The sequence below is a fragment of the Mauremys reevesii genome, linkage group 10 (assembly GCF_016161935.1).
Source record: "Mauremys reevesii isolate NIE-2019 linkage group 10, ASM1616193v1, whole genome shotgun sequence".
Taxonomy (NCBI): Eukaryota; Metazoa; Chordata; order Testudines; family Geoemydidae; genus Mauremys; species Mauremys reevesii.
The window spans coordinates 65601183-65614256 of record NC_052632.1 but is presented as its reverse complement, the minus strand read 5'-3'; the positions used below and the strand labels follow the sequence as shown (position 1 = coordinate 65614256).

The window sequence follows — 13074 nt, the reverse complement described above, 5'->3', positions numbered from 1 at the left end:
TCAATATTATAACATTAGTTCAGTAAATTCTCTGGTTGCTGATGCACAGTGTTTGTAGTAGATGCAAACCAGCTCCTGCCATGGGTATCATTCTTTTCTGTACAGAAAAGGAGCAGGAGCAGGATCATCTGCTAGAGGGAAAGTTGGTTTGCATTTTTATATATAAATAAAATAAAGCTGGGATTGAATCCCTATCCTACTCTTGAAGCAGCTTATATTTGTGATAATTAGCAGCTGGACCTGCTGCTTAACCATAAGGTCATCTTAGCTTTGGGACAAATCCTGTTTTTTTATTTAATAGTATTGAATGGTTGGCTTATTTGTCTCTTGCAAATTCTTACAGTTAGTGTCATATGAGAGATGCTATTTTTATTTTAAAATTCAGTTGCGTAAAAGATTATTTTTCATTGAGAAAAATGAAAGATCTGCTAGAAATAATTTTTCATTAAACTTATTACAGAATGTTTTTTAAATTGAGAATTTTCATTGTTTTTCATCATTCATCTTACATTCTGGTGCTTTATCACAGTTTCATATGAACAGTATAACCTTATTACATGTTATTTGAACTCAGTGATGTTATTAAACTGCTTGGAAAAACAACACAAAAACTTTCTGCTTATAATAACACCAATCAGCAGTCTCACTATCAAAATACCCTAAGGAAAAGGTGTGCTTTGCACTGTGCCCCATAAATATAACAAATCCAGGCTTTGGTGGACCAAAAGGAATAGAGGGGTGAGTTCTGAAGCTAAAGCTTAGATTTAACCGTGGAAATTTTAATTCCTTAAATACAAGGAGGGGGAAAGTGGAAGTGCTATGGAGGCTAACAAGGAAGCCTGATCTTACAACCACCAACAGTATTACAGCTGAAATATAGCAAAGGATATTCAGTTATCAGGTTATTCAATCAACAGAGCATTTCTTAGGTTTAATTATGAATAGTAGAATTAGCAGCATGATTACAGGGGATGAAAGCATGGGCTCAGGTGATAGATTGGCTTTCATAACTTATTGTGGGATTCCACTGTTTCATAACTGCTAGGAATTAAGTTACTGTAGTTGCTCAGTGTCACCAGATCTTGGAGATTAAATGTCAGTTTTTGCTGTATGATTTGGTGTATTTAAATTTTTATAATATGTTGTATATGAGCCAAACAGCTTTCTTAACGTTTGTATCCTTTTCTGCTTCTTCACCTGCAGTTGTCTAGAATCCTTCTTTTTTACACTACTTGTTTCCTTTCCTGCAGCTTTTCTTCCTCATCTCTTTTCTCTGTTGCCTTAAATCCCGCCCCCCCTCGTTTCCCCTCTGTGCTCACTCAAAACTGTCTGCATAGAATCTGCCATCAAGCCTGGGGTTCTGTTTCATTTGCTGACATCTATTGGTATATACCACTTTGCATTATTGATTCAAATAATTATACTTGGAGATTTTTAAATTTTAAAAATTAAAAAAATTGCATTTTAAAAATAACTGTGAACACACTGTTATTCGATGGATGTGCGATAGGAATAACGTGCACCAGGAACTGCTTCCGATAGAAACAGGTTTTATATTTTTTGGCTGTCTTTGTTTTGTTTTTCCCCAGCTGTTGACATTACATGAAAGTTCTGAGCATAGACACGTAATAACTGTGCTGTTTGTTGTAAAGCTTACCTTTGTGTGAAATATCTGATTTGTCCTATGAGGGACTGGGGATACCCTAAGGTTCTAAATGTTCATGGATAATCCTCTTTAGTCAAACACAGACAAACTCAGAACAATTTATAAAACATACACATGGAGAGAAGACATGAAGTGATTGTGATCGGTTTGGGCCCTTTCGGGTGTCACCTGCTGTGCTGGGATGCCACTGAGTCAGCCTGTTCTGGCAGCTTGGGTCCCCTTCCATCCAAGCACACAGGCAGGGCCACACCCAGCTGCACAAACAGATCCGCTCTGGAAAAGTTCAGCCTTAGGGGCTTGCCCCAACACTCTGGTGCCCACTCCCTTTATGGAGTATAAACCCAAGGGTTTTATGAAATTCGCCCTCTCCCTCAATGTGGACATTGAGGGAGATAAGCACAACTTCTGCTTAATATAACTGGGTTATATTATACACAAGAAATAAGTTTATTAACTATGAAAGGTGAATTTTAAGTGAATATAAGCGATAACAGAACAAAGCAGATTACTGACCAAATAAAGCAACACACGCAAGCTAAACTCAATGTACTTAAGAAACAGGTTACAAAATGTAAATTCTCACCCTAAATGTTATTTTAGGCAGGTTGCAAAGTTTCTGTGGTTCAGAGTTGCAGTTATATGCCTTTTCAGACTGGACCCCTCCCCCCCTTGCCTTCCCTTCAGGTAGCTTTAGCAGTCTTTCTTCTTGGGCAGACAGGCCATAGAGAGGAGGAGTTCCGTTTGCCTTTCTCCTCACCCTTAAATAGGATTCACATAAGGCGGGAATCCTGTTTCTCAAACTTGCCCCCACCTTGCAGTGGAAAGTTACAAGAAGTCCCAGGTAATGTTTAGTATCAGGTGACAAGACCACCTGACTCTGTAGTATCACAGCGTCCATGAGTCAATGGCAGTATGGAGAGTCCGCAGGAAGGCCAAGCCTTTTCACAGTTAATTGTCCTCGCTGATGGGCCATCAGCCCTGTCTGGCTTTTCCATTGTTGTACCTGAAGTGTTAGCAGGGGGTGTCATCCAAAGTAGCATAGTTGAAATAAAGATACATAGTCAATATTCCTAACTTCAGATACAGAAATGATTCAAATTAGATAATGACATTCAGTAAATGATAACACTGGTCTACAATTTTTGAGAAGTTGTCTGCTTCAGAGATAAAATGTGCTATTTATTATGTATTTTGATGTGCTGAATTCAAATATGACAATTAAAACAACTGATTGGCTACTGTTTCTAAGTTATTTAAGTTTTTACATTTTATGTCTATGGATATTGTGTAGATAGTAGAGTTTTAATCATAAATTGTAAACCTAGGTCTTTTCATGTGTTTATGGTTGCTTTACATGGTAATATTTCACCTGTCCTGTTTATGTAACACTTTAAAAATCAGCAAAAGGGTTATATAACTAAAATTTATTATGAAACAAAAGGCAAAAAACTATTATGTACATAGTTTAGTCCTATTCACTGTCTACTCGGCGCTTCTTGGCTTGTCTCTTGTATTCATTAAATGGAGCATCTCTTGTCACTGTCCAGCAATAGTCTGCAAGCATTGATGGGCTCCATTTGCCCTGATAGCGTTTCTCCATTGTTGCAATGTCCTGGTGAAATCGCTCGCTGTGCTCGTCGCTCACTGCTCCGCAGTTCGGTGGAAAACAATCTAGATGAGAGTGCAAAAAATGTATCTTTAGTGACATGTTGCAACCAAGGCTTTTGTATGCCTGGAGGAGGTTTTCCACCAACAACCTGTAGTTGTCTGCCTTGTTGTTTCAGAGAAAATTTATTGCCACTAACTGGAAGGCTTTCCATGCTGTCTTTTCCTTGCCACGCAGTGCATGGTCAAATGCATCATCTCGAAGAAGTTCACGAATCTGAGGACCAACAAAGACACCTTCCTTTATCTTAGCTTCACTTAACCTTGGAAATTTTCCACGGAGGTACTTGAAAGCTGCTTGTGTTTTGTCAATGGCCGTGACAAAGTTCTTCATCAGACCCAGCTTGATGTGTAAGGATGGTAACAAAATCTTCCTTGATTCAACAAGTGGTGGATGCTGAACACTTTTCCTCCCAGGCTCCAATGACTGTCGGAGTGGCCAATCTTTCTTGATGTAGTGGGAATCTCTTGCACGACTATCCCATTCGCAGAGAAAACAGCAGTACTTTGTGTATCCAGTCTGCAGACCAAGCAAGAGAGCAACAACCTTCAAATCACCACAAAGCTGCCACTGATGTTGGTCATAGTTTATGCACCTCAAAAGTTGTTTCATGTTGTCATAGGTTTCCTTCATATGGACTGCATGACCAACTGGAATTGATGGCAAAACATTGTCATTATGCAGTAAAACAGCTTTAAGACTCGTCTTCGATGAATCAATGAACAGTCTCCACTCATCTGGATCGTGAACGATGTTGAGGGCTGCCATCAGACCATCGATGTTGTTGCAGGCTACAAGATCACCTTCCATGAAGAAGAATGGGACAAGATCCTTTTGACAGTCACGGAACATGGAAACCCTAACATCACCTGCCAGGAGATTCCTCTGCTGTAGTCTGGAGCCCAACAGCTCTGCCTTACTCTTGGGTAGTTCCAAATCCCTGACAAGGTCATTCAGTTCACCTTGTGTTATGAGGTGTGGTTCAGAGGAGGAGGATGGGAGAAAATGTGGGTCCTGTGACATTGATGGTTCAGGACCAGAAGTTTCATCCTCTTCCTCTTCCTCGTCTGACTCAAGTGAGAATGATTCTGGTGCATCAGGAGCCGGCAGTCCTTCTCCGTGGGGTACTGGGCGTATAGCTGATAGAATGTTTGGATAATGCACAGTCCACTTTTTCTTCTTTGACACACCTTTCCCAACTGGAGGCACCATGCAGAAGTAACAATTGCTGGTATGATCTGTTGGCTCTCTCCAAATCATTGGCACTGCAAAAGGCATAGATTTCCTTTCCCTGTTCAACCACTGGCGAAGATTTGTTGCACAAGTGTTGCAGCATATGTGTGGGGCCCACCTCTTGTCCTGATCTCCAATTTTGCAGTCAAAATAAAGGTGATAGGCTTTCTTAACCATAGTGGTTATACTGCGCTTTTGTGATGCAAAAGTCACTTCACCACAAACATAGCAGAAGTTATCTGCACTGTTCACACAAGTACGAGGCATCTCTGCTCACTTTGGCTAAACAGAAATGTGTCCCTTTGCAAAATCAAACACTGACAAATAAGAGAGCACGACACTGTATGATTTCTAGAGCTGATATAGGGCAATTTGTTCAGCAGAGTGATGTAAGCTTCGTTATGATTGCATCATCCATGACTTCTAGGAATAACATGATGCAATTCATATCATGTATGACGCAATACCAGCTTCAGATTGCATCATTCATTGTTTTGCCTAAAAAGCAAGTACTGTCCAAACCCAGTCATAGATTTATTCATAGATCCAGTCAAAGATGTATTTTAGTCATTTCTGGTTTAAATTGAGATCCCTTCCCTTTATAACTCACTTATCCTCCGCTATTCCCAAATCAAGGGTCGTATATACTGACCCAATAGCATATCTTGAAAACTAGAGCCAATCAACAATTTTAAGCATCATTTTCGTTCTCAGTGACCCAGAATTAGTAAAGTTTGACTACATTTATTTCAGAAGCATTTTGGCTGTAGAGCAGTGTAACCTTTCCAATGATATCTTTCAAGACCCATCATGCATAAAGTACATCTCAGTTATGTCATATTCATATCATAAGCATATTTTCATAAAGAATATGGAGTGAAACCATGATGCCATGAAGTAATTTGTATCTTCTCATTGTCCTTTTGCATAGCTGATCCGGGGGTACTGGAACAATTAGTATAGTGGGGGTGCTGAGTGCCATTGAACCAAACTGTAAACCCTGGATATGATGGAAACCACTTCAAGCCAAGAAGTACAGCAGCACCACTAGTTCCAGCACCTATGAGCTCATCCTTAGAATGGAGATTCCCATCTCCTCACATATCATCCCAAGTTGCTCAGGTTTGGCAAAAAGTGAGGTGGCCTCTGGCGATCAAGACCTCATTCCCCTATCCTTCATGTAAACGTGCAACTTTCTGGTTCAGGAAGAGGCAGAGATATTCTCCCATCCCACTTGCCTCTGCATTGTCTTGTGTAGGAAGGGACTGCCTCTGGGACTGCCCAGGAATTGGAGGGTGTTTCAAATCCTGCCAGTGTGTCTTCTCAGAGGAACTAATGGCTGCTTGCCTTGAGGGAGCTTCTCCCATCTTCCTGCCCCTGGATAGTTTGATCCAATTTAGAGAGCACATCTATCAGCCATTAAGGCTGATATAAGTCAGGGAATCACAGTTCTCACTGGGATCAGGGAGTAGCTAGTCACCACAGTTCGGGACAGGAAGGAATTTTTCCATGCTTAGCCAGATTAAGATGTGAGGTAATGTTGTTTTGGTGTTGAAAAGTAGAGTTTGGTGTTGGAGTTTTAACTATGCTGCAGGCATTGTCTTTAAACCCCAGTATCCAAGAAGGATAACTGAATCTGCCATATCAAATACCCAAAGCGGCAGGAAATTCACAGACCCGCTCCCACAATATGCACTGAAGTATTTATACTGTAGTTGTTTCCAAGATAAAAGCACTCTATATAGCACCCAAGATTCAACCCACGAGTCTGCACCTGTTTCTTATCTTGTTTTTCTGTATCATCCAGTACCTTTCTTATCTTTGCTGTGCATACCACAATCCAGGTGTCAGTGGGCCATGGAAGCACCTCCTGGGAGTACCCGGACATACTATTCATATATCTGATTTCCGACATGTATCTGATTGTGCCAAGAGTTGAATCAGCTGTTGCAAAATATTACGGGGGCATATACATTAGCTTGAGTGAATAGGAGTAAACAGCATTCAGGGAAAAACATAATACAATTCGTAGTTGTACAACTTAGCATGTCTACTCAGCATTTATATCTGATATGTGTACAATATTAATATTATATGCCGTACCCCTAACAAATATATACATTTGCTAACACTAGTCTTCTCCTAATATTACCTGGATTCAATTTTGTGTGTACAGGGCTGCTTTTAACAGTCACTTTTTTATTTTTATATTTGCCAAATAATTTTTCTTCTAATATCTATTAACAGAAGAAAATAATCATTAAAGGCAGGCCAACTGGCAGCTGTCATCATGGTAAAAGCTGAAGGCTAATTGGAAGCCTGGCAAAGAGCGAAGTGGGAAGGTTATAATAACATTACATGCCTACTTTGTTTTGTTATGTGTAGTACTAGCCATTTCTAGAGATCTAAAATAAAAACTCCAGAGAGGGAATTTGTGCAGAGTCCATTACACTTTTTTTGAAGGATAAATCCAGAACTCAGGAAACAACCTGAATAACAGGTCTGTGTGCTGTTAAGTTTCTCACAAGCTGCAAAAGAGAATCCTCCCCCAAAGCTATGGAGTAGAAGCAGAGCTTCTTTGGCTCTGGTGCATTGGGGAGGAATAGCCACATAATGGCTGATAAGATAGGATGCCACATAATGTCAGATTCACCAAACCAGCTCCACTCAGGCACACAACTTTTCCTGTCTGCATATTGGAGTGCTGTGTGAGTCCCTGTGTAGCTGGTCTGGTCTGGCATATAGCAGGTACAGACACACTGTGTTAGGGTGACCAGATGTCTCAATTTTATAGGGACAGTCTGGATATTCAGGGCTTTGTCTTATATAGGCGCCTATTACCCTTCAACCCCTGTCCCAATTTTTTACGCTTGCTATCTGGTCACCCTACACTGTGTTGAGGTCCCAGCATCCTGCTTCCTTCCTTCTGCAGCAGAACCACACCAGTTCCACTGGGTAATGGCCTCTGCACCAGAATATAGGGGTGAAGGGCACCATTTATCTATTAAATTCTAATTAATTATTTTTCTCAGAAATGCATGCTTTTATATGACTTGAAATTAGTAATGGTTTTGGTAAAGTTAATAATCATGATTTTTTTTTTTGACGATGATGTCAGGTCCCTGGGGATTTGAGTCAGACATCTGAAGACCAGAGTTTGTCAGATTTTGAAATGTAAGTTTTGTATCTTTATACTATCTGTGTGGGAGTGAGGAACAAATTATCAAATCTAATACATTGCTTTCCCTACTTAATTTCTAATAAGTGAATCACCAGATAGGGTATTCTCTTATTGGAAATAATGCAGCTAACTTTCAGAATCTTTGTCCTATTTAGTTTTTTTTTTAAATCTTGGGACAGAAGGAATTCAGTTTTATGCTGCATCTGAACATCCTTTGGGAGCTTGTTTTGGTTTTCAGTTGGATCTTTTAGTCCGCTAATGGTTCAGCAGCAGTCGTGACCAACTAAATCCCTGTGGGACATAACTAAAAAGTGATTTTCTTCTTTTGCTTTTGTTTTGCAGTGCTCTTCTGTAATTATTCATTCCCCACTGCAGATGATGAACATTAGTGTACCGCAATTTTTTAAAAAAGAAAATCGTAAAAAAGTACTGAACAAATACAGTTGCATTAAAAATCCTGTATTTTGTCCTGAATTATTTTAATGTGTGTTTTTTCTGGAGTTTAACCTTTGTTAGCCTAAAATCCATATATCTCATAGACTCATAGACTTTAAGGTCAGAAGGGACCATTATGATCATCTAGCTGATCCTTTTTGAGAGAAGGCGAGTGAAGGAAAATTGATTTTATGTATCTTAAATAATTTGGAATTAAAATGATAGTGTTATTTAATGGCTCCTAATGTTTCATGACTGAAATTTTACTGTTTTTGGAAAATGCAAAACCATTTAAAAATACTTTTTATCTCCACATATTATTTTCAAAATAATACTGATGTGATAAAAGATCTCCAACTAATCAAACTTAAATATAAGAAAGTAAGAAGGGCCATAGTGGGTCAGACCAATGGTCCATGTAGTCCAGTATCCTGTCTGTCAACAGTTGCCAATGCCAGATGTTTCAGAGGAAGTGAACAGAACAGGGAAGTTATCAAATGGTCCATCCCCTGTTGTCCAGTTCCAGCATGTGGCAGTCAGAGGCTTAAGGGTTGTGTGCTTAACAATCTTGGCTAATAGCCATTGATGGACCTATCCTCCATGAACTTATCTAGTTCTTTTTTTAACCAAGTTATACTTTTAGCCTTTACAACATCTCCTGGCAATGAATTACACAGGTTGACTGTTCACTGTGTGAAGAAATACTTCCTTTTGTTTGTTTTAAACCTGCTGCCTATTAATTTCATTGAGTGTTATGTGAAGGGGTAAATAACACTTTCTTACTCACGTTCTTCACATCATTCACGATTTTACAGACTTCTGTCATATCCCCTTTCAGTTGTCTTTTTGTAGCTGAATGGTCCCAGTCTTTTTAATCTTTCATCATATGGAAGCTGTTCCATACCCCAATCATTTTTGTTGCCCTTCTGTGTACCTTTTCTAATTCTAATATATCTTTTTTGAGATGGGATGACCAGAACTGTACACAGTATTCAACATGGGGGCATACCATGGATTTATGTAGTGACATTCAGATATTTACTGTCTTATTATCTATCCTAATGGTTCCTAACGTACTGTTACTTTTAGGTATAATAATTACACAATATTCAGGCAAAATGGTGATGTTTCAAATGTTCAGAAAGTTTTGGTTCAGTTGCTCGCTGTGGACATTTTGCAAGCATTGGAGGTAGACACTTCTTTGTAGCTTTATTTTATATGTAAAGATGATTCCCTATTTTAAACTTGTCTCTTCTTTTGCTCAGATCAAATCGTGCCCTTATTAATGTTTGGATTCCCTCAGTCTTTCTACGAGGAAAAGCTGCTAATGCATTCCATGTTTACCAAGTAAGTAATGTGACTTTAAGAAATCATATTTGCAAGGGGTTTCCATAAGTGAAATAACTGACAAACTTCTAAAATATTCTCAGTATCTGAAGGTGAATCACAAACGAAGGGACCAGTCTTTGAACACTTATGCACAAGGATAATACCTTTACTAGTGTGAGACACTCACTGGAACTATTTAGGTGAGCAGAGATACTCGTGTGTGTATTTTCAGGGTAGGACCCTAGTAACTTAGTAAAATGGCGGTACAGTGACTGTAGGCAAACAAGACAACCATTCAGTGTTCAACCACAGCTCTTTCTCACACATGTACACAAATATGCAAATTTAACTATTGGAAGGATTAGTAGCCAGAAAACCTGGGCTATTTCCTACCTTTACAAATTGTACCAGAGGGTCTTTACTTTTACCTTTACAGACACCAGTGGGGAATAGAAATGACTTCTGTATAGTGGCTTATTGCAGAAGCCTTTATACTTAAGTGTCTATATTGGTTCTGAAATCAAACCCTCATGTGAGATGTCTGTCTACTTCTGTCTAGCTGAGGCATGAGAATGTGTTAGCAATAGAGTCAAGGTACTAGCCTCAGGCAGAAAAGTATTAGCAACTAAGCCATATTTGCATATGTTCAAATATTCATTTAAATTCTGCAGTTAGGTTCTACCCACTCTGGTCTTTTTTTCCCTGTAGTTGAAAATCTCAATAAAAAAGTTTTAAATTAAAAGGGTCCCAGCTTTCTCTGAAGAGTAGAGAGAAAGAATAAGTTCACCTGAACTAAAACAAAAAGATGCCATACCACCAGGGGCGGCTCTAGAAATGACGCTGCCCCAAGCAGCGCGGAGCGCTGCGCCGCCCTTCCCTGGTCCCGCGGCGGGTCCCCTCTTCCCGCGGCTCCGGTTGAGCTCCTGCCGGCATGCCTGCGGCAGGTCCGCCGGAGCCCGGGACCAGCGGACCTGCCGCAGTCATGCCTGCGGGAGCTCAACCGGAGCCGCGGGAAGACGGGACCCGCCGCAGTCATGCCTGCGGCAGGTCCGCTCGTCCCGGGCTCCGGTGGACCTGCCGCAGGCATGCCGGCGGGAGCTCCACCGGAGCCAAATGCCACCCCCCCGGGAAACGGCCGCCCCAAGCGCCTGCTTGGCGCGCTGGTGTCTAGAGCCGCCCCTGCATACCACATGGAAATTTCTGAATTAAAATGAGATATGTTTGCCATCTATGTAAATTTAGTTCAAGTGGTGTTCACAGTTGCTGTGTTTTGTGGATTTTTCTAATTTTAGTGGAACAGCACAGGTATTAGTATTGGGATGATGTTTTGCTTTGTTTAAACCTATTTGTAAAAGTGGATTCTTGTCTCGTATTACTCCTTCCCCACTCTTTCCTAGGTTCGTGTGTCTTAAGATGTTTTCCTCCATGAGGAATTTATGTATATACTTTTAGGAAAAGAGTTCCAGATGAGCTCAAGTCCACTGTCAAAAGTAACATAGGTACTTAGGAGTCTGTCTCATTGAAAGTCAATGGGATTTTAGCATCTAAGTGCATGAGTCATTTCTGAAGATAAGGCGTAGGCCCCTAAGTCATTTAAGCACTTATGAAAACTTTATCCTGGGCTCTTGGTTTGTGATCTTTCCAGTATTGTATGCAAACATTTATTTTCTGTGAACAGTTAAACTTAGTTATCCTATAATATCTGCAGGTTTTATATACCTCTTTTTATCCAATATCTCTAAAACCCACAGTGTTACACTTCACCTTTTTACTGCTTGGTTTCAAGGAGAGTGCACGCTGACTTGTTACAGCTATTTAATGAAATGGGTCTTTAGTAACTGAACCTTCAGGAAGTTTTTTAGGGGAAGCACATATAGAACAATGGGAAGAACTGTACAACAGCAGATGTTTCTCATAGTAAATACTGTTAGGAGTGACTTTTTTTTTGGCAGAGAAGACCCAGTGAAATATATTATATTTCATGTTCCTCTAGGAGGAGCAGTTAAATATTTGAGAATTTGAATATGTACATATTTTCTGCATAGAGTGATTTAAGCTGGACAGTCAGCAATCAAAGAGCAGATTTTTTTACATGTACGGCTTTAGTGCCTGACAAGTACTATTCTGTAGTAGAGAACAAGAGCTTTAAGCTCTTCCACAGAATCTCTTTAAAAAAAAAAATCTAGACAGTTCATCTATCAAAAGGCAGAATGTGATCTACCTTAACAGATTCTTGGCATGTTTTTCTTTTCTGAAGCCACTTAGTAATTTTCTGTCTCTGGAAGCTAAAGACTAAATGAGACAGACTCAGAAAATATGTGATTATCTGTGAGATGAGTTCTGCAGTATTCCTGACCATATAAAAACCCTTGAATGTCCTCTCCAGTGGTCTGATTTTTTTGAACTGAGCATCATTGAGCAAGAGAACTAACATTGCAGTCCAGATTGGTGATAAGCAGGTACCCACTTAGTACGAAATAGCTTTTAAAGAGTTAAGCACATTTCCCACTCTTTTAGCTTTGGCATTATGATTACTGATGTCAAGAAATGTCATATAACAATTAGCATTTCTGTATAGCATTATTTTTGCATCTCTCTAATAGTGTTTATGATCTCTTCATGAAGACATTACTTTAAACTTTATTCTCTTCTCTGTCCCACTGTGTATAATTAATTTCAGCATTTGAGCTAGCTACAGTTTTTCTTATTTTATAGTTATTCAGTAAAGCCCCAGAAATCTTTGTATCTTCCCTCTTTATATCTGAGGCCTGCTTCTGACAGCATCAGGTTTGTTGCCTTTAGTGAATAGGTTTCCACACAGCAGAGAAGATCTTTTCCATTGCCAGAAATCTTGCCATTCAGTAGTTAAGATCTTGGAGAAGAGAAAACAGCAGACTCAAGTAAATCATTTTTAGCAGATTACTGCAGCTGAATATATACATATTTTCTATAGTGTGATTCAGTAGAAATATTATAATTAATAATAACTACAGTAACTGTTAAGACATTCTTTTCTCTTGTTTTTCTGAATGGCAGGTCCATAGCCTGTGTTTTGCATCTTACTAGCCTCCTTCTCCTCATCTGGCTTAATCAGATAGAAAGTTACTGTGACATAGCAGGGTGCAATCCAGACCAGTGGCAGTCTGTGTTCCCCCTGCCTGGTAACCTGGGGGGCCTAGCAATGCCTTACTCTTATAGTGCTCAACCTGGACTGCTCACAAGCAACTTTCCAGCATGCAGGTTGTGTGTGTGTGTGTGTGTGTGTGTGTGTGTAACTGCAGCCGGCAAGTCACACCCTGGCTCTCACCAGCCTTGGTTATACTGCAGGGTGACCCCAACACACTCCTAATCCCAGACTTCCTCCCAGAAATGTATGTCTTGTATTGTCCAGCCCTTTCCTGGACAGTTCAAATATATTAAGTCCATTATTCCTTCAAGGGAATAATATACAGCAACTTGTCACCTTAAATGCAGTTACCCAGACACTCAATTTAAACACACAGGATTGGATAAAACAATCAAACAAGTTTATTTACTACGAGAGAGATTTTAAATGAGAATAAG

General features: G+C 39.8%; 1 protein-coding gene across 24 annotated transcripts in view; it reads left to right on the top strand.

The window, feature by feature from the left end:
• The window catches only part of SNX29 (sorting nexin 29), a 484058-nt gene that overhangs the window by 245585 nt on the left and 225399 nt on the right, over nt 1-13074 (top strand). For 19 of the 24 annotated variants that reach the window (XR_005585770.1, XR_005585771.1, XR_005585769.1 and 16 more), the window contains exons 17-18: nt 7684-7739; nt 9447-9528. Coding sequence is in view for 15 of the 24 variants with exons in the window: in XM_039492890.1 (XP_039348824.1) it covers nt 7684-7739; nt 9447-9528 (138 nt within the window). In the remaining 9 variants the exon portion in view is untranslated. Of the gene's footprint in view, nt 1-7683; nt 7740-9446; nt 9529-9611; nt 9711-11896; nt 11970-13074 lie in introns of all 24 variants that reach the window. The other 5 variants (XM_039492899.1, XM_039492902.1, XM_039492900.1 and 2 more) reach the window with 2 other exon arrangements.